This window comes from Pogoniulus pusillus, chromosome 4 (assembly GCF_015220805.1).
Source record: "Pogoniulus pusillus isolate bPogPus1 chromosome 4, bPogPus1.pri, whole genome shotgun sequence".
NCBI lineage: Eukaryota > Metazoa > Chordata > Aves > Piciformes > Lybiidae > Pogoniulus > Pogoniulus pusillus.
In genome coordinates, this window is record NC_087267.1 from 3,725,577 (window position 1) to 3,743,967 (window position 18,391).

The following is an 18,391-nucleotide window of genomic DNA, read 5'->3' on the forward strand; positions in this document are numbered from 1 at the left end:
CAAGCTTTGGGCTGGTGCCTTTCCTGGGGCAGATTATAAAGGGGAGAGGCAGGGAGGGCAAAGTACTCACACCTGGGGTGGGAGGAGACTCCAACAGGACCCAGGTGCTCTGGGTTTGGGTGATGAAAGGGGAAAAGGCAGTGTGGGATGGGAAAGGAGTAGATGTAGTGGAAAAGGTGAGGTGGTGCTGAAAGGAGGGAGATGGAGAGGAAAAGGAGGAAGACAAAAAGAGAAAGGTGGGGAGAAAGAGGAAAATGAAGATGAAAGGAAGGAGATGGAAATAAAGAAGGAAAATGGGGAAAGATAAGAGATGGAGAGGACAGGAGGGAGATGGGGAAGAAGGGAAGTGAAAATAGAAAAATGGACTGTAATATTTGCATGGAAATCACCCTTTTCATGACCAACCCTTTGTCATTTCTTCTTGGAATAGTAACCAGATGCCCTCACTGGCTCACTATATTGACTGAAGAAGAGGAAATCACATCTGTCTAAGAGGGAAAAACTGAGGCAATAAAGAGGAAAACTAAGAAATAAAAATGAAAAAAGTACAAATTTTATATATATACTCACAAAGTGCAAGGTCTTTCAGCAAGTTCTTCATGGGCCAACAATGTGCCCTGTTGGCCAAGAGGGCCAATGGCATCCTGAGGTGCATGAAGAAAAGAGTGGCCAGCAGCTCTAAGGAGGTTCTTCTCCCCCTCTACTCTGCCCTGTTGAGACCACACCTGCAATACTCTGTCCAGTTTTGGTCTCCCCTGTTCAAGAGACAGGGACCAGCTGGAGATAGTCCAATGGAGAGCCACAAGGATGATTGGGGGTCTTGAGCATCCTCCCTATGAAATGAGACCTGAATTCCTGCAGAGGCCCAAGGAGAGCTTGTTTTGTTTCTCCTTTCTTCTGGGTTTAGACAAGGTTGTTATTTGTTCAGATTCCACAAAATAAGCTTTGATACTAAGACTAAGATAATTTGTTCATGAAGCAGTCCAAAGTTTCTGAAGGGCTTCTGTTCATGCTTATGTTAATTAACCCTGTGTGATTGGCATCACTTACCATTGTAGGTACTTTGCAGGATCTTTGTGCATGAATCAGTTTCACCAAGGTTGAAGAGACACCTTTGACAGAGAAGTAGAGTGGTATGCAATGACCCTGCCTCTATCCTGTCCCCTCCAAGGCCAGTCTGCATCTCACCTGGGAGCAGCGCTCCTTCATCTCCAACTCCCACTGTAGCCCACTGAGTGTGAGAAGTGACAGCATTGCCACCAGGGCCTGTGCTCACCCACATAGAGGGGTCCTATATCAAAGAGCTCCCAACAGTGTCTTGGGAGGACCCCTTGTGCTCAGAGAACCAAGGCAGCACTGCATGGGGGAGGTGGTATCTGGCATGAGCCTGTTTTAAACATCCCTATCGAGAACCCTGTGCAGAAAATCCCTGGGCATTAAAATGATTCCACTCCCTATGGGGAGAGGAACAAGCAGTCATACATAAGGGGCAGGGGTAACAACACAAAGGGAATGCAAGTGTCAACCTAAGAAAATGCAGCTGCATTCTGGGTTCACAGCCCACTGCCTGTGGGAGGAGAAAAGCATCAGCTCTATAGGGTTTCTACAGAACATAGACTGAGCAGACACAAAGCCGAGGTATGGAGCAACCTTAGGAAAGGGAAAAACTAAATGTTTTTTGTTCTGCTTTGGAAACCCAGCATCTGAAGGGACAATATAAAAAATATTCTTAATAATCTGCTGTCTAATTGACTGAGAAGGTTATTACCAGCATGTGAACAAACATTGTTTTTCCAGAAGTCGCCCACAGATGCCAGACTGCTTCATTATCCGAAGAGAAAAATCAGGGCATACTCTGGGCTGCTTTGCTTCTTGCACATATTGGAGAGCACATTAAACAAAAGCCAGAAGAGTTCTTGCTGTAATGGAAAGATGAGGAAGGAGCTCTGAGTCTCCCTGAGAAAACAAGCTGCCAGTGTATTAGAATATCATCAGAAAACAAACAAAATATCAGAAGAGGTCACATTTAGTGCTGACATAGGAGCAGCTGCATGAGCAAAGTTTAAAGTATTGTCCTTTGAAAGTATAGAAGTCTGCTTATTTTTAGCTGGGTAGATACTGCTAGCTTCCTGCATGAATGTGGTTACATAACAGACATAATCTGCGTGGCAGCTGGGGCCATACATGCTAAGCTATGCACTTACGCAACTGCCTTCCAGCTTGCTCCCACCGGGCAGAAAACAAAGCCTCACTCCCCTCATGACTCTGCTGCTGCTGCTGGGTCAGCTTACAGACACAGGCATTACCAGGAACACATGCATCTGCTCATTCATATCCACATGTGCATGTAAATACATATCTATAGTAACACACACACACATCTCCTTGTTTTCTTATTACAGCTTAAACAAAGTATTCATTCCATCAGAAAAATGCTACCTTGGAATTACTCTGGTGACATTAAACAGGGCCACTGGCGTGATGGAGCTATGAAAAGCAGCAGAGTTAACTCTCAAATGCACATTTATTTTAGGAAGCTACTGAAAGAGCTCTCCCCTCTTTTCCGAAGTGGCCTGCAACTACTCCTTGCTGCTGGGTGCTATGGTATGTGGGAATCACACATTACGTGGGAATTACTGCATAAGAACAGTTATGGGGAGGTTTAGGTTCAGGTGAGGGGAAAGTTCTTCACTGAGAAAGTCATTGGACACTGGAATGGGCTGCCTGGGGAGGTGGTGGAGTCGCCGTCCCTGGAGCTGTTCAAGGCAGGATTGGACGTGGCACTTGGTGCCATGGTCTGGCCTTGAGCTCTGTGGTAAAGGGTTGGACTTGATGATCTGTGAGGTCTCTTCCAACCCTGATGATACTGTGATAGGGGCTTTAATCTCATTAAGCCACATGTGATGTATTGCTTTCCCTTGTTTTGTGATTTTTTTTTTTCTTGAAGGATGAGACTTTTGCCTCTGAGAAGCTACACTGTTCCCAGACAGTATCATTCTTTGATACAGAGCAATTATTTCAGCGTATTTTTAGAGTAACCTGTATTTGCAAATATATTTTGGCAGACTCTGAGTTTGCAGGCTCTCCTTGTCTGGCCCAGACTAACAGGAAATTACTTTCTCTGAAGTGCAAACAAAAGGAACCAGTGACTGCCACAGCACCTTAAGCATATAAAAGATTCTTCAGCATAAAAAAAAAGCCCTTTCATAGAATCATAGAATCAGCCAGGTTGGAAGAGAACTCCAAGATCATCCAGTCCAACCTAGCACCCAGCCCTATCCAGTCAACCAGACCATGGCACTAAGTGCCTCATCCAGGCTTTGCTTGAACACCTCCAGGAACGGTGCCTCCACCACCTCCCTGGGCAGCTCATTCCAAAGCCAATCACTCTCTCTGCCAACAACTTCCTCCTAACATCCAGCCTAGACCTCCCCTGGCACAACTTGAGACTGTGTCCCCTTGTTCTATTGCTGGTTGCCTGGCAGAAGAGACCAACCCCACCTGGCTACAGCCTCCCTGCAGGTAGTTGTAGACAGCAATGAGGTCACCCCTGAGCCTCCTCTTCTGCAGGCTGCACACCCCCAGCTCCCTCAGCCTCTCCTCATAGGGTTTGTGTTCCAGGCCCCTCACCAGCTTTGTTGCCCTTCTCTGGACACCTTCCAGCACCTCAGCATCTCTCTTGAATTGAGGAGCCCAGAACTGGACACAGCACTCAAGGTGTGGCCTGACCAGTGCTGAGCACAGGGGCAGAATAACCTCCCTTGTCCTACTGGCCACAGTGTTCCTGATCCAGGCCAGGATGCCATTGGCTCTCTTGGCACCTGGGCACACTGCTGGCTCATCTTCAGCTACTATCTATCAGTATTCCCAGATCCCTCTCTGCCTGGCTGCTCTCCAGCCACTCTGTCCGCAGCCTGTAGCGCTGCTTGGGGTTGCTGTGGCCAAAGTGCAGAACCCTGCACTTGGCCTTGTTAAATCTCATCCCATTGGCCTCTGCCCACCCATCCAGCCTGGCCAGGTCCCTCTGCAGGGCTCTCCTACCTTCCAACAGATCCACACCTGCTCCTAGCTTGGTGTCATCACAGAATCACAGAATGTTAGGGGCTGGAAGGGACCTTGAAAGATCATCTAGTCCAAGCCCCCTGCCAGAGCAGGATCAGCTTCTCCCCCCCCCCCCCTCCCCAGTTCAGTTTTAGGGCTTTTTTAATCCCACTTCTCCCCCATCTTCCTCCTTTCCTCTCCATCTCTTCTTTCCCCCTTCTTCCTCATTTCCTCTCCATCCTTTTCCTCTCCATCTCCCTTCTTTCAGCACCACCTCCTCTTTTCCACTCCACCTGCCCACACTGCATTTTCTCCTTATTTCCCCCAAACCCAGAGCACCTGGGCTCTGTTAGAGTCTCCTCCCACCCCAGGTGTGTCCAATTTGCCCTGCCTGCCCACTCCCCTTTATAATTGGCCCCAGGAAAGGCAGAAGCCTCAAGCTTGCCTGACTGGGCAGAGGGATCCTCCTCCTGGCATCACTGGTGAGTGCCCCTGGTGTGCACTGGGTGAATGGTGGAGGGGATCAAAGGCCGGGGGGCCTGGTGGCCCCCCGGTTAGGTAGGCTGGAGAACCAATGCTTGTTCTAACATCACCTGTGGGTGCTGGCTGGACCTACTTACTTAGGCTCAGCTTCTCTATGTTTAGCTGCTTCTTCCTGCTCACTTATGATCACAGAACATAGAGGTTGGAAGGGTGGTCTGGTGAGGAGTGGCTGAGGGAACTGGGGTTGTTTGGTTCAGAAGAGGCTGAGGGGACACCTTATTGCCCTCTACAACTCCTTGAAAGGAGGCTGGAGTGAGGTGGGTGTTTGTCTCTTCTCCCAAGTATCAGGTGATAGAACAAGAGGAAATGGTCTGAAATTGTCCTGGGGGAGGTTTAGGTTGCCCTGGGGCAGTTCAAGGCAAGGTTGGATGTGGCACTTGGTGCCATGGTCTAGCCTTGAGCTCTGTGGTAAAGGGTTGGACTTGATGATCTGTGAGGTCTCTTCCAACCTTGGTGATACTGTGATGCTGTGATATTAAGTACAATTTCATTGTTGTGAGAAAGAGTGGTCAGGTGTTGGCACAGGTAGTAAAGTCACCACCCCTGGAGGTCTCCAAGAAGCATGTGGACATGGTATCTTGGGATGTGGTTTAATGGCTTCAATCTTCGTCTGCAAACTTACTGATGCTGGACTCAATCCCCTCATCCAGATCATCAATAAAGATATTGGACAGGACTGGGCCCAGCACTGATCCTTGGGGCACACCACTAGTGACAGCTGCCAAGTGGATGTGGCACCATTTGCCACCACTCTCTGGGCTCTGCCAGCCAGTTCTTGACCCAGCACAGAGTCTGTCTTCTTATTGTATGTGACACTCAATTTTGATTTACTATCTGCAATTAATACTGCCAGTACAAAACCAAGATCGTTTGTAACTTTAGCAATATTGCTTTTGCCTTAGCAGGGAACTTTAATAGAAAGGTACCTATGTGTATTTGTGCACAGTGTCACAGTTCCAAAGTAGTCTGAGATCTCATTCTGTTGGTTTTGCCTATGAGGCCTCTTGGCACATTAGCAATGAGCATTATATTTGGAAAAAAGCTAAAGAAACATAAAAATGATCAGTGCTGGGCCCCATCCTCTTTAACATCTCCATAGATGATCTGCATGAGGGCATGGAGTCAGTCATCAGCAAGTTTGCAGATGACACTAAGCTGGGGGAAGATGTGACTGAGTTGGAAGGCAGAAGGGCTCTGCAGTGGGACCTTGACCACCTGGACAGATGGGCAGAGTCCAAGGGGATGGTGTTCAATAGCTCCAAGTGCAGGGTGCTGCACTTTGGCCACAGCAACCCCATGCAGAGATACAGGCTGGGGTCGGAGTGGCTGGAGAGCAGCCAGACAGAGAGGGATCTGGGGGTGCTGATTGATAGCCACCTGAACATGAGCCAGCAGTGTGCCCAGGTGGCCAAGAGAGCCAGTGGCATCCTGGCCTGCATCAGGAATGGTGTGGCCAGCAGGAGCAGGGAGGTCATTCTGCCCCTGTACTCTGCACTGGTTAGACCACACCTTGAGTACTGTGTCCAGTTCTGGGCCCCCCAGTTTAGGAGGGACATTGAGATGCTTGAACGTGTCCAGAGAAGGGCAACGAGGCTGGGGAGAGGCCTTGAGCACAGCCCTATGAGGAGAGGCTGAGGGAGCTGGGATTGGTTAGCCTGGAGAAGAGGAAGCTCAGGGGTGACCTTATTGCTGTCTGCAACTACCTGAGGGGTGGTTGTAGCCAGGAGGAGGTTGCTCTCATCTCTCAGGTGGCCAGCACCAGAACAAGAGGACACAGCCTCAAGCTACGCCAGGGGAAATTTAGGCCTGAGGTGAGGAGAAAGTTCTTCACTGAGAGAGTCATTGGACACTGGAATGGGCTGCCCGGGGAGGTGGTGGAGTCGCCGTCCCTGGAGCTGTTCAAGGCAGGACTGGACGTGGCACTTGGTGCCATGGTCTGGCCTTGAGCTCTGTGGTAAAGGGTTGGACTTGATGATCTGTGAGGTCTCTTCCAATCCTTATAATACTGTGATACTGTAATAAAAAATTGCTGAGGAACAAAACTCTTAGAGGCACCATTCCCTACTTCCTTGCACTGTCTCAGAAGACTTCAGTGTGTGGTATGAAGCAGAAGCTGCATGACTCCTAAGAGGAAGACATAAAGCTTTTGTTTTCTTGATCTACTGAACACACCATGAAACCAATTCTCCACTAGCTTATGGTCAGGCATCTCACAAAATATTCCTGTCCAGCCCTGGTAGCACTGACACATGAATCTCTGCCTCATGGCTTCGATATGCTCCAGGCTGGCTTTCCCAGTTACCTGGAACCTGGGACCCTTCTCGGAGCGTTGGGTTCGGATCTTAAAATTAGTGGGTGGCAAATGGAGGTAGGCAGAAGAGTCACTGGTTTTGCGGATACATCTTCCATTCTTCTTGCACAGGACTTTACTGCAGAGTTTGGCTGCTGAGGTCACATTAATGACGTAATGTCCTAAGGGTCCATCGATGTACTGCTTCACAGTTGAACAGCTCTCCTGTAGATAAAAGATCATGACACATTTTTCAGGAGCTAGCAAGATGTAGCCCTGCAGAGGGACCTGGACAGGCTGCATGGGTGGGCAGAGGCCAATGGGATGAGATTTAACAAGGCCAAGTGCAGGGTTCTGCACTTCGGCCACAACAACCCCAAGCAGCACTACAGGCTGGGGATTGAGTGGCTGGAAAGCAGCCAGGAGGAAAGGGACCTGGGGGTACTGATAGATAGTAAGCTGAAGATGAGGCAGCAGTGTGCCCAGGTGGCCAAGAGAGCCAATGGCATCCTGGCCTGCATCAGGAACAGTGTGGCCAGTAGGTCAAGGGAGGTTATTCTGCCCCTGTACTCAGCACTGGTCAGGCCACACCTTGAGTGCTGTGTCCAGTTCTGGGCTCCTCAATTCAAGAGAGATGTTGAGGTGCTGGAAGGTGTCCAGAGAAGGGTGACAAAGCTGGTGAGGGGCCTGGAACACAAACCCTATGAGGAGAGGCTGAGGGAGCTGGGGGTGTTTAGCCTGGAGAAGAGGAGGCTCAGGGGGGACCTCATTGCTGTCTACAACTACCTGAAGGGAGGATGTAGCCAGGTGGGCTTGGTCTCTTCTCCCAGGCAACCAGCAACAGAACAAGGGGACACAGTCTCAAGTTGTGCCAGGGATAGTATAGGCTGGCTGTTAGGAGGAAGTTGTTGTCAGAGAGAGTGATTGGCATTGGAATGGGCTGCCCAGGGAGGTGGTGGAGGCACCATCCCTGGAGGTGTTCAAGAAAAGCCTGGCTGAGGCACTTAGTGCCATGGTCTGGTTGACTGGCTAGGGCTGGGTGCTAGGTTGGCCTGGATGCTCTTGGAGGTCTCTTCCAACCTGGTTGATTCTATGATGTCCAGATATATTATATCTAAGAAGATGGCAGTACAAAACTGTTCTTGGCTAAAGTAACCTGATGAGATCAAGCTTTCTGGAGTCATCTATTAGGTTTAAGTGAATTTCCTTCCATGTAGTCTATTACCAAAACATTGACCTTTACTACACTGTCTGTTTGGCTGCTTGGTAGAAATACACAAGGGAGAAGTCCTAGCAAAGTGAGAGCTTATATGCTAATCTGAGACTAACTAGCTCCTTAAGATTTCTGGTGACTACTGACAAGGAGCTATGCACAGGATTAACGGGTTTTAAAGCACATATTGAGTCACTACTTCAGTCCTAATCTCTCCAATTCCTTCAGTTTACAAGAAGCAACATCATTTTCAGAAACCATCACAGGTGAGGGCTAGCCTGTCATGCCTCCTGTGCAGCCTTTTGCCTCCTCTGTTACTTCAGAAAGGATTAGTTACGAAAACTTGCAGAACCAGGGATGAGGAATGAGGTCTTTTCTTGTGGTAACATGATTTTTTCTTGTGTCATTATTAACCAGAGAAAATAGCCCTCCTCCAGATTCCATTCCTTCTCTGTGGATCTGTACAAACTGCCCTGGCTACAAAGCAGAACACAGTGACAACCTGCCCCTGTGTTTGTATGCTATTGTTGCAAAAGATGCCTTTCTTCTAACCTGGACTCATTATTCCACAGATGACTTGCCCAAAGCAATGTGCTCTGAAGCAACAGGACTGCTCAGCCTATTGAAATACAGAGCCAATGTGACCACAAAGCATTATTGAGCCATCATCCTCAGTCACTGGCTGATTACACTGGGGAAGACAGATGGGTGCAATGTAGAATGTGGTGAAAGAGAAGAGGCATTAAGGTGACTCTAAAATGCTAATAAACATATTTGACCTACCTTTGAGCTGGCATATTGCATACTGCCCCAGAGAACCACTCCGGCTGCTCCCAAAGCTGCACTTTCACCAATGGTATTGACCAGATCCCTCTGACAAAGAAGGTCAAAACCAGACAGCAGAAAATAAAGGACAGAAAAATAAATGTGAAAAAGCACTAGGATATGAGCACTACTTTTTACTTTTTTGTTTGTTTCTTTTTCTTTGTCAGTCACAGAAGAGACATCAGTCCTGTGGCATATTTGTTTCAAATTAAAATCACTATTTAGTTTAGGAAGCCCTTTTGTGTCTCTCCAATGGTTTGCACATGGCATGTTCATGAGTGTGACTACTCAATAACTAAATCATTATAGTTAATTCACAAAGGGTTCTCCAATCAAACTGAGGAAGTAAGAATTGACTAATCTATTTTTATCTACTGACCTTTGAATGATTATGATATCCATGTAGGCATCATTTACAGCAAGTGATGATAAGTATGATCACACATCTTCTGATCAGGGTCTAATTTCAGTATCACAGTATCACCAAGGTTGGAAGAGACCTCACAGATCATCAAGTCCAACCCTTTACCACAGTGCCCAAGGCTAGACCATGGCACCAAGTGCCACATCCAACCTTGCCTTGAACTGCCCCAGGGACGATGACTCCACCACCTCCCCAGGCAGCCCATTCCAGTGTCCAATGACTCTCTCAGGGAAGAACTTTCTCCTCACCTCCAGCCTAAATCTCCCCTGGCGCAGCTTGAGGCTGTGTCCTCTCGTTCTGGTGCTGGCCACCTGAGAGAAGAGAGCAACCTCCTCCTGGCTACAACCACCCCTCAGGTAGTTGTAGACAGCAATGAGGTCTCCCCTGAGCCTCCTCTTCTCCAGGCTAACCAATCCCAGCTCCCTCAGCCTCTCCACGTAGGGCTGTACTCAAGGCCTCTCCCCAGCCTCGTTGCCCTTCTCTGGACACACTCAAGCATCTCAATGTCCCTCCTAAACTGGGGGGCCCAGAACTGGACACAGTACTCAAGGTGTGGTCTAACCAGTGCAGAGTACAGGGGCAGAAAGACCTCCCTGGTCTTTAAGTCTCTATGTCATTGTCCTGTACTGGCTCCTTTCTTTGCCTCTTTTGTGCATGTTGTTGCCGGAGCTGGGAGGTTTCATGCCTTGTTTGTAGGTTTTTGAGCATCACTACAGGCATGTCATGGGTCAGATGAGAAGCTCCCGTCTTGTCAAAAGCCTGAACACACAAAGCCATATTTAAAATATCTTGCTGGCTTCAGAGATAGAAGGGAAAAGGAGAACATTATTTTCCTGATCATTCCTATTTAGAGTTTTCTTAAATGAAGCCATGCAGGTTCCTGGCAGTGCCCAGGCTGTTCATGCAGACAATGTGTGCAGTCTCAAGACACGTCAAGCCCTGCTCCCATGGCTGCCTGCAGAGCTTGGTGCTGTCCGAAACTACATAGTGGAGCATAACCCAAAGGTATTTCTATGGCTATGCAAATAAAATTCCCTGGCTACACAGTTGTAAAGCAATCTTAAAGCATAGAAAAGTAAATGGCTCCATGCAACTGAAAACCAGGACAGTGAGTTAGAGAGCATAACTTACAAGAGGCATCACTCCAAATTACCTGTGTGCTATTCAGAAAACAGCATGAGGTAAAGCACTGGCTTCATACCACCACAGAGCTTGAACCTGTGCACAACTGCTAACAACATGCTAGCACTCTCAGCTTTCAGTGACGTTTTTATACTGATCAAGGGGCTTATTTCTCTTATAGAAACATGTTATCATGATCCAAGCATTTCAAGAACAATCATTTATTTCACAGTCTGAGTTCTCCAATGAAGGTGTTCCGTGTGACATCCTGTCTGTACCAACCCAAATGATTCCTTGCCTTCACTGTGACCTAGCCTAGCCTATTTTCCCTTTATTTCTGAGTCAGCTAGGACCTGAAGTTTCCACACCACGCAGAGAGCAGCTACAAAGAGTTCTTGGTTGCTAAAAATAAGGCATGCTGAATTAATTAGTGCTTCTATGTACAATGAACTTCCTGGGGGCAGCCTGAAATGCTTCTCAGGGCTTCACCACACATCCTCTGCTCCAGCTCCAGGTAGAAGCCACATGAAGCCATGGTTTGCTGGATTGACTGTTGCCTATTCCCTTGCAATTTCATCCTCTTTTGCTAAGTTAAGAACTTGCCTCTGGCAGCAGCAAAAAGCAAGCTAAAGCAGCAGCCTCTCTCTGCAAACTAAAGGAAGGGAGTACCTGCAAGTGCCTTTAGCCATTGAGGGGTTCTTTCCATGACTTCCCTGCCCCAGATTTCCTCCCCTCTTGACAAATTGATGCAAGCAAAGCAAAACTTCTGGCACTGGGAACAACAACCAGAGAAACGAATAAGCATCTGTGTCTCTCTGCTCTGTGAATAAGCAAACCGAGCTCTACCAATGTCATTACATATCCAGAAAGCCTAGAAAAGTCTAGAACCTGTACATGCAAATTTACCATCAGTATGGGCAGTGTATATTTATTGCATTCAATCACTGGCCGAGAGAACACTGCAGGACTCAAAAATTTGCTTTCTTTATGCAAAGGACTCTGCAGTGTTAGCACTAAGTGTTGGATCAGGTAGCCAAGAGAGCCAATGACATCCTGGCCTGGCTCAGGAACAGCATGGCCAGTAGGACAAGGGAGGTTGCTCTTCCCCTGTACTCAGCACTGGTCAGGCCACACCTTGAGTGCTGTGTCCAATTCCGGGCCACTCAATTCAAGAGAGATGTTGAGGTGCTGGAAGGTGCCCGGAGAAGGGCAACAAAGCTGGTGAGGGGCCTGGAGCACAGCCCTGTGAGGAGAGGCTGAGGGAGCTGGGGGTGTGCAGCCTGGAGAAGAGGAGGCTCAGAGGTGACCTCACTGCTGTCTACAACTACTTGAAGGGGCATTGTAGCCAGGTGGGGGTTGGCCTCTTCTCCCAGGCAACCAGCAATAGAACAAGGGGACACAGTCTCAAGTTGTGCCAGGGTATGTTAGGCTGTGCACAGGCTGGATGTTAGGAGGAAGTTCTTCCCAGAGAGAGTGATTGGCATTGGAATGGGCTGCCCAGGGAGGTGGTGGAAGCACCATCCCTGGAGGTGTTCAAGAGAAGCCTGGATGAGGCGCTTAGTGCCATGGTCTGGTTGACTGGCTAGGGCTGGGTGCTAGGTTGGCCTGGATGATCTTGGAGGTCTCTTCCAACCTGGTTGATTCTGTGATTCTACGGTTATACAAGCAATGCTTTTAGAAAGTAGTTTTTCAAAGAGGTTTTTTCTAATCTCTACGTTTCTAAAGAAGTCTGTCTGCTTACCTCTGTCAAAACATGAAAAGTATAGGCATAAAATGGTCTGGAGTAAACAAACACAGGCAAAACATAGTCTTTTCTAGCAATTGATGCAACACGTATTGCCTCCTTAACCCGGTAGTGAACGAATTTGAGTGCATTTGGACTTGACTTTAGTATATAATCCAGGTATATAGAAGGGTAGAGAGCAGTGCTTTCCTTCCACAGCCAAAGCAGGAGGTCATTGCGGGAAGACTCAATGGGTGGGCATTTCCCTGTGTACGTTTGGGGGTGTTCTTTGTAATCATAATTGTAGCAGTCTGGGTAAAGATAGTAACCCCACAAACCATTTGGTCTCATATGCTCAGCCAGAAGGATGGTGTTGTTCATAAAGCTCTTGCCAGCATTTTCAAATTCCTCTTTAGCCACTTTCCTGATTTTGTCCTCTGACCACTGAGGATGTCGTCTCCTAACGATCTCAAGAGATTTATTTCTATAAATGCTTTTATTGCCCCAGTTCCTATCCCACTGGGGCCTCCAGTTTTCCCAGTCAATGACAGCAAGTCCTTGGAATTTCTTCATGGGTATGCAATAGTCAATGTCAGACTTTGCTTTACGAAGGTGTTTGATTAGGCTTTCATTCTGGGGCACCCCTCCATTGACAGGGTCTCCGTTATCTGAGTAGTAGGGATAGTATCCCAAATGAGTGTGATAGAAGATTGTCACATTGGATCCACTCAAAGTCTCATTGGTGTTGGATGCAATGTCAAAGATACTGAGATCCAGGTCCACTTTGTACCGCAGCCTGCACTGCTCAGTGGGCGCATTCCAAACAACCATGAAGGGCTTATGCAGAACCAGAGGGGCCCGTGCTGGCTTTGGCAGCTGAGCATCAACCAGAGTAAGCTGCACTGTCACTGCTAACAGTTTGACCCCAATATCCATGGTGTGTTTTTTTTCTGGGAAATTGTTATGATGTGCCCTTGAAAACAAAAACGAGAGAAGACATGTTAAAAAGCAATAGCTTCCCTGGAGGCAGATGCGATGACAAAGGGATGCCTTTTGGTTTCCTTTGCCTTCGTTGATGTTATATCCAGCACAAGCAGAGAAAAGTGCACATCTTTGATCTTAGAAAAGTTCAGTCTAGTTTCAAATGGTCTCAAAGAGTTTTTGATAGATTTCGCTGTCCAGAAGTGTGTTCTGATGATCATAGAATCAACCAGGTTGGAAGAGACCTCCAAGATCAGATTTTTCTTGCTTTCCTTCTCACCCAGACAACTACCCACAGTTGATTCAGACCTTTCCTTAATGCTTATTCACTTCTATAATAAATGTGTTAATCAAAGAATAACCTAAAAGAGGAAAATAAAGCAGCTGCCTCACACGGATTAATCAAGAGACCCCAGGAAGCTGCAGTTTTCACCATATCTGAAAAGAAGTGCTTTGTTACCTGCCTTTGCATTTAACTTCCATTTTCTTAATGAACAGATGCAAGAGTGATAAGCAATCTGCAGGCTAGAAGGGATGATACTATTAATGACTGTTTATTATGCTGAAAGCAAATTACATATCAATATGTAAAAGAAAATAAATTAAGCAGATCTGAGCTAGCTGGGAAAGTATGCTCTAGCTTTAAAAACAGAGAACTAGCTGGTAGCAGATAGTTACAGATGAAATGGGAATATCCAAGAGTGCTATTTAAAGTGGTATGTTGACTATACTGGTTTGGAAAGCAAGAAACCTACAGTTTCAGTGAGCTGATGGACAGGAATGTGTGAAGAACTCTGCTTTTCTAGGAGAGGAGTTAAGTGATTTATGTCATCTGAGTGAGAAAATACCAGAAACTAGTGAAACTAAACTAATTGAGATAGGTAACTTGGGTCTCACTTTACAGACAAGGAAAGAAATCATCAAAAATAAGTGCAAAAGCAGGAAAATAGCCATTTTCAGGATAATTCAAATTCATACATATGGGAACTTAATTACAGATGCTTTTTCTTTAAAGAGCTATTTGAAGTCAAGTGAAACAAGCCTTCAAAGAAACAGGTAAGCCTACACTTCTGAAAGAGGGAAAAGAAATGATTTGCTGTTTCACAAATGGATGAAAGAACCTCTAAACAGTAAAACATCTTTTATTACAATTTCCACTGCTGTGTCTTTGGACTATAGCCTTTAGTCTCATGCCTGGGCACTAATTGGACTGCTTTATCTCTGTCATTTAATGAGCACAGACACTAACAATTCCTCCTCAAAGTTCATTATCAGCGTTGATTCAAATTCTCACGTATTTCTGATTCAATGTTATATTATCATGGTTAATTTAACTTCCCAAAGCTGCACATAGCTTTCTGAGGCACTACAGTGTTTTCAGAGCAGAATTTGTTCTCACTGTTTCTGCTCTATATTCTAAAAACAAAAATCAATTCTTAGTAAGTGAAAAAGAAGTGGGGCCTGATCGTAAGTCCGTTGCAGTCAATGAAGTACTTCTTATTGTATTCAGGAAAGTTTGGGTCACATTTTTGCTGCACAGAATAACATGCAGTTTTCTACTGGCATGAGTTTCTGCTGTGCAATTTCAGATGAAGTGAGTTGTGGCTGAATGTCAGTGTATTCTTTAACAGGTTCTTGAAGAGAAAAAAAAAAAGGTTGATTCATTTCTGCATATTCCTTTCATGGTTTTAGTGAAACAAAACAAGAAAACATTTGTTTTTCCCAATGAAATGTTGTTAACTTAGTGCAACCTTTATTTCCTGAGGAGGTTCAGGGGGGACCTCATTGCTGTCTACAACTACCTGAAGGGAGGTTGTAGCCAGGTGGGGGTGGCCTCTTCTCCCAGGCAACCAGCAACAGAGCAAGGGGACACAGTCCCAAGTTGTGTTGGGGGAGGTCTAGGCTGGATGTTAGGAGGAAGTTCTTGCCAGAGAGAGTGATTGGCATTGGAATGGGCTGCCCAGGGAGGTGGTGGAGGCACCGTCCCTGCAGGTGTTCAAGCAAAGCCTGGCTGAGGCACTTAGTGCCATGGTCTGGTTGACTGGCTAGGGCTGGGTGCTAGGTTGGCCTGGATGATCTTGGAGGTCTCTTCCAACCTGATTGATTCTATGATTGATTGATTGATTCTATTGTGTTTATTGGTCAGAATTCCACTATATTTTAATCTCCAAATAATGAGTAACAGCTGAACTAAACATCTTAATTGCATGCTTTGATTGGAACAACAAACAGCCTAAAATGAGGGAAAATGTAGATTCTCATTCTAAATAAATCTTCTTGCACATTATGTGTCCCAGTACAGCCAGATGATGTTCTCCAGACAGCCAGTTCTGCTTCTCTGATCGTTTTTATTGATTATCCCAGCATACTGGTACCTTTCATGATGATTTATATGTTGAGCCAAGGCAACTTCATAAGAGACCAAAAATGCATCCTCTCATTTTATAGTAATCTCTATGCTGACTTTTCAAGGAAGTATAATCCATACATTTAGCTATAATATTCCTATTTTCATCTTCTGCTAAATTTAATCATTCTTCTTGTCCAAGGTTGACATCCTCTTCTAAATGAACAGCTCACTCATATAGGTATATTCACTACTCATATTGATCTTGCAGGAGTGAGGCATTTTAAGTACCTATACAGTTTTATGTCAATGGGCAACAAAAAGAAGAATCATACTTCAATCAAATAAGCATTTCATAAAACTTAATATTTCAGTGTATACTTTAGTTAACAGTTGATATTCTGGAGACTTTATTCCACTATCATTCTTCCCCTGTCAGATGAGAAGTTTATATGATATCTGTGTCATTTTTTTTCCCCCAGACATTTTGAAGAAATCAGTGTAGTTTCTCCAGAGCCATAAAGGTAAAAGATCATAGAGTCATAGAATCAACCAGGTTGGAAGAGACCTCCAAGAGCATCCAGGCCAACCTAGCATCCAGCCCTAGCCAGTCAACTAGACCATGGCACTAAGTGCCTCATCCAGGCTTTGCTTGAACATCTCCAGGGATGGTGCCTCCACCACCTCCCTGGGCAGCCCATTCCAATGCCAATCACTCTCTCTGTGAAGAACTTCCTCCTAACATCCAGCCTGTGCTTCCCCTGGCACAAGAGATTTTAAACAAAAGCTGCAGTAGAGAGAGCTTGTAGATTCAGACCAAATTTCAAGTACAGTTGTTTAATCAACATTTCAATCTCTTTGCAATACCCTAAAGATGATCTTGAAAACTAACTCACACCTGGGAGCCAGCATTCTGTGACTTAGCTGGGTTTGTGTCACTGCTTCAGTTCAGACAGGAAAGGGAAAAATACAGTCTGAAGTTTCAGGACCAGTGAAATGTAGGAGAGCCCCACTGAGGTATGACTTAGGCTGCACATCTTCCACCAAACTCCACAACTATTTCAGAACTCAGAAACAGATTTGGAAAACAAACATAGTCACATCAGATTCCCTCATTAACCAGTACCTGACTTGACTTCAAAATAGCAAAGAGGTACAATTAAATCATAGAGGAAAGGTGACTTTTTTCCCCCCTTAGAAGACTCATGCTTAGTGGCCTTATTGTAGCCCAAAGAAGGCAGTCCTACCTTAGCTTTCTAACACTTTACCAAGCTTGCTCTCAGTACTTTATATGTACTATTGACTCCTGTCTTGCAACTGCTGACCCTATGTTATACTTCCTTTCCTTGCAGACACATGTTCATTTTAACTGGTATTTCTCATATCTGTGGGGAAGTGCTTTGCTTGGAAAGTAAATTAAGGATGATGGCACTTAGAAAGGAAAAATAATGACACTGAATTGTTTGCATTCCACTGAGGAATGTGCAAAATTGGCAGCTGAAAGCAATGTTCATTCTTGAAAATAAGCTGACCACATTGGGAATAGATATCAGGCATTTCCTGTTTGGCTTCCTTGTTAGATGCAGCCTTTGTCATGCCTTAAATTGGGAGAACAGATCTCAAAGAAGCATGAGAATGGAAGATAAAAGAAGTGGTTTTGAAGAGATATTCTTCCCAGCAAAGCCATCATTGTTCTCCTCTATTAAATAGAAGCACTTTCATACTTCACGTGGCCTCTTAGCCTAGCAGGGTTTTTTTGGGTATTTACACTGAAACCAACAAGACTGAGGACTGCTTGTGGTTATAAATGGTGCTGGCATTTCATCCCCCCCCTTTGGCTGCAGGACTCATTTCACAGATCACCCCTTGAATTACTTTCTCCCTGGTACAAACCTCAGTAAAACCAGGAGTCTTGTGACTTTTCTTTTCCACTGCAATTTTGGATGCGTGGAATGACAGCAGTTTAACTCGTGTTTAAAAGAAAGAAATGATGGTGCAGGTTAGCAAAGGGCAGAAAAGTGAAGCTTCCTCAGCTTTCCTGCACAAAATCCTTGGAGTAGCCTGGAGACAGCTTGGAGGCACCCTGTGGCCAAGAGAGCCAGTGGCATCCTGGCCTGCATCAGGAATGGTGTGGTCAGCAGGAGCAGGGAGGTCATTCTGCCCCTGTACTCTGCACTGCTTAGACCACACCTTGAGTACTGTGTTCAGTTCTGGGCCCCCCAGTTTAGGAGGGACACTGAGATGCTTGAGCATGTTCAGAGAAGGGTGATGAGGCCGGGGAGAGGCCTTGAGCACAGCCCTATGAGGAGAGGCTGAGGGAACTGGGATTGGTTAGCCTGGAGAAGAGGAGGCTCAGGGGAGACCTTATTGCTGTCTACAACTACCTGAGGGGAGGTTGTGGCCAGGAGGAGGTTGCTCTCTTCTCTCAGGTGGCCAGCACCAGAACAAGAGGACACAGCCTCAAGCTGTGCCAGGGGAAATTTAGGCTGGAGGTGAGGAGAAAGTTCTTCCCTGAGAGAGTCATTGGACACTGGAATGGGCTGCCCGGGGAGGTGGTGGAGTCGCCGTCCCTGGAGCTGTTCAAGGCAGGATTGGACGTGGCACTTGGTGCCATGGTCTGGCCTTGAGCTCTGTGGTAAAGGGTTGGACTTGATGATCTGTGAGGTCTCTTCCAACCTTGGTGATACTGTGATAAATAACTGCTGAGCATCCAATCCTCGAGTGCTGCAACCACTCTGTAAACTGCCCCCAAATGGATGTGGCTGGGCTCAGCTTGTTCTTGCTTCATGCTCAAAGACAAGCAGTGGGGACAGCCAAGGCCCAGGATTTCCTTCCCTCCCAGCTCTCCTACCTCATTGCCCCACTGACTTTAACACAAGGAC

At 46.3% G+C, this 18,391-nt stretch overlaps 1 protein-coding gene and 1 long non-coding RNA gene across 2 annotated transcripts; one reads left to right on the top strand and one right to left on the bottom strand.

Moving 5' to 3' along the window:
• Positions 1-4,454: 4,454 nt before the first annotated feature.
• LOC135175059 (uncharacterized) lies at positions 4,455-9,166 on the top strand. Its single transcript, XR_010302195.1, has 2 exons — positions 4,455-4,523; positions 8,660-9,166. It is a non-coding gene; the product is annotated as an uncharacterized LOC135175059 (long non-coding RNA).
• Positions 6,674-13,117, bottom strand: LOC135175058 (hyaluronidase-1-like). The gene is made up of 3 exons (XM_064142880.1): positions 12,200-13,117; positions 8,871-8,960; positions 6,674-7,099 (listed from the first exon to the last, which is right to left on the bottom strand). Exons 1-3 carry the CDS (start codon positions 13,115-13,117, stop codon positions 6,674-6,676), a joined length of 1,434 nt encoding a protein of 477 aa, XP_063998950.1.
• Positions 13,118-18,391: the final 5,274 nt, after the last annotated feature.

Coding starts and splice junctions, on each gene's coding strand:
- LOC135175058 (XM_064142880.1), bottom strand. CDS start 13,117: ATGGATATTGGGGTCAAACTGTTAGCAGTGACAGTGCAGCTTACTCTG. Junction 8,961..12,199: donor CTTTTCATGTTTTGACAGAG/GTAAGCAGACAG, acceptor CTTCTTTGTCAG/AGGGATCTGGTCAATACCAT. Junction 7,100..8,870: donor TGCAATATGCCAGCTCAAAG/GTAGGTCAAATA, acceptor TTTTATCTACAG/GAGAGCTGTTCAACTGTGAA.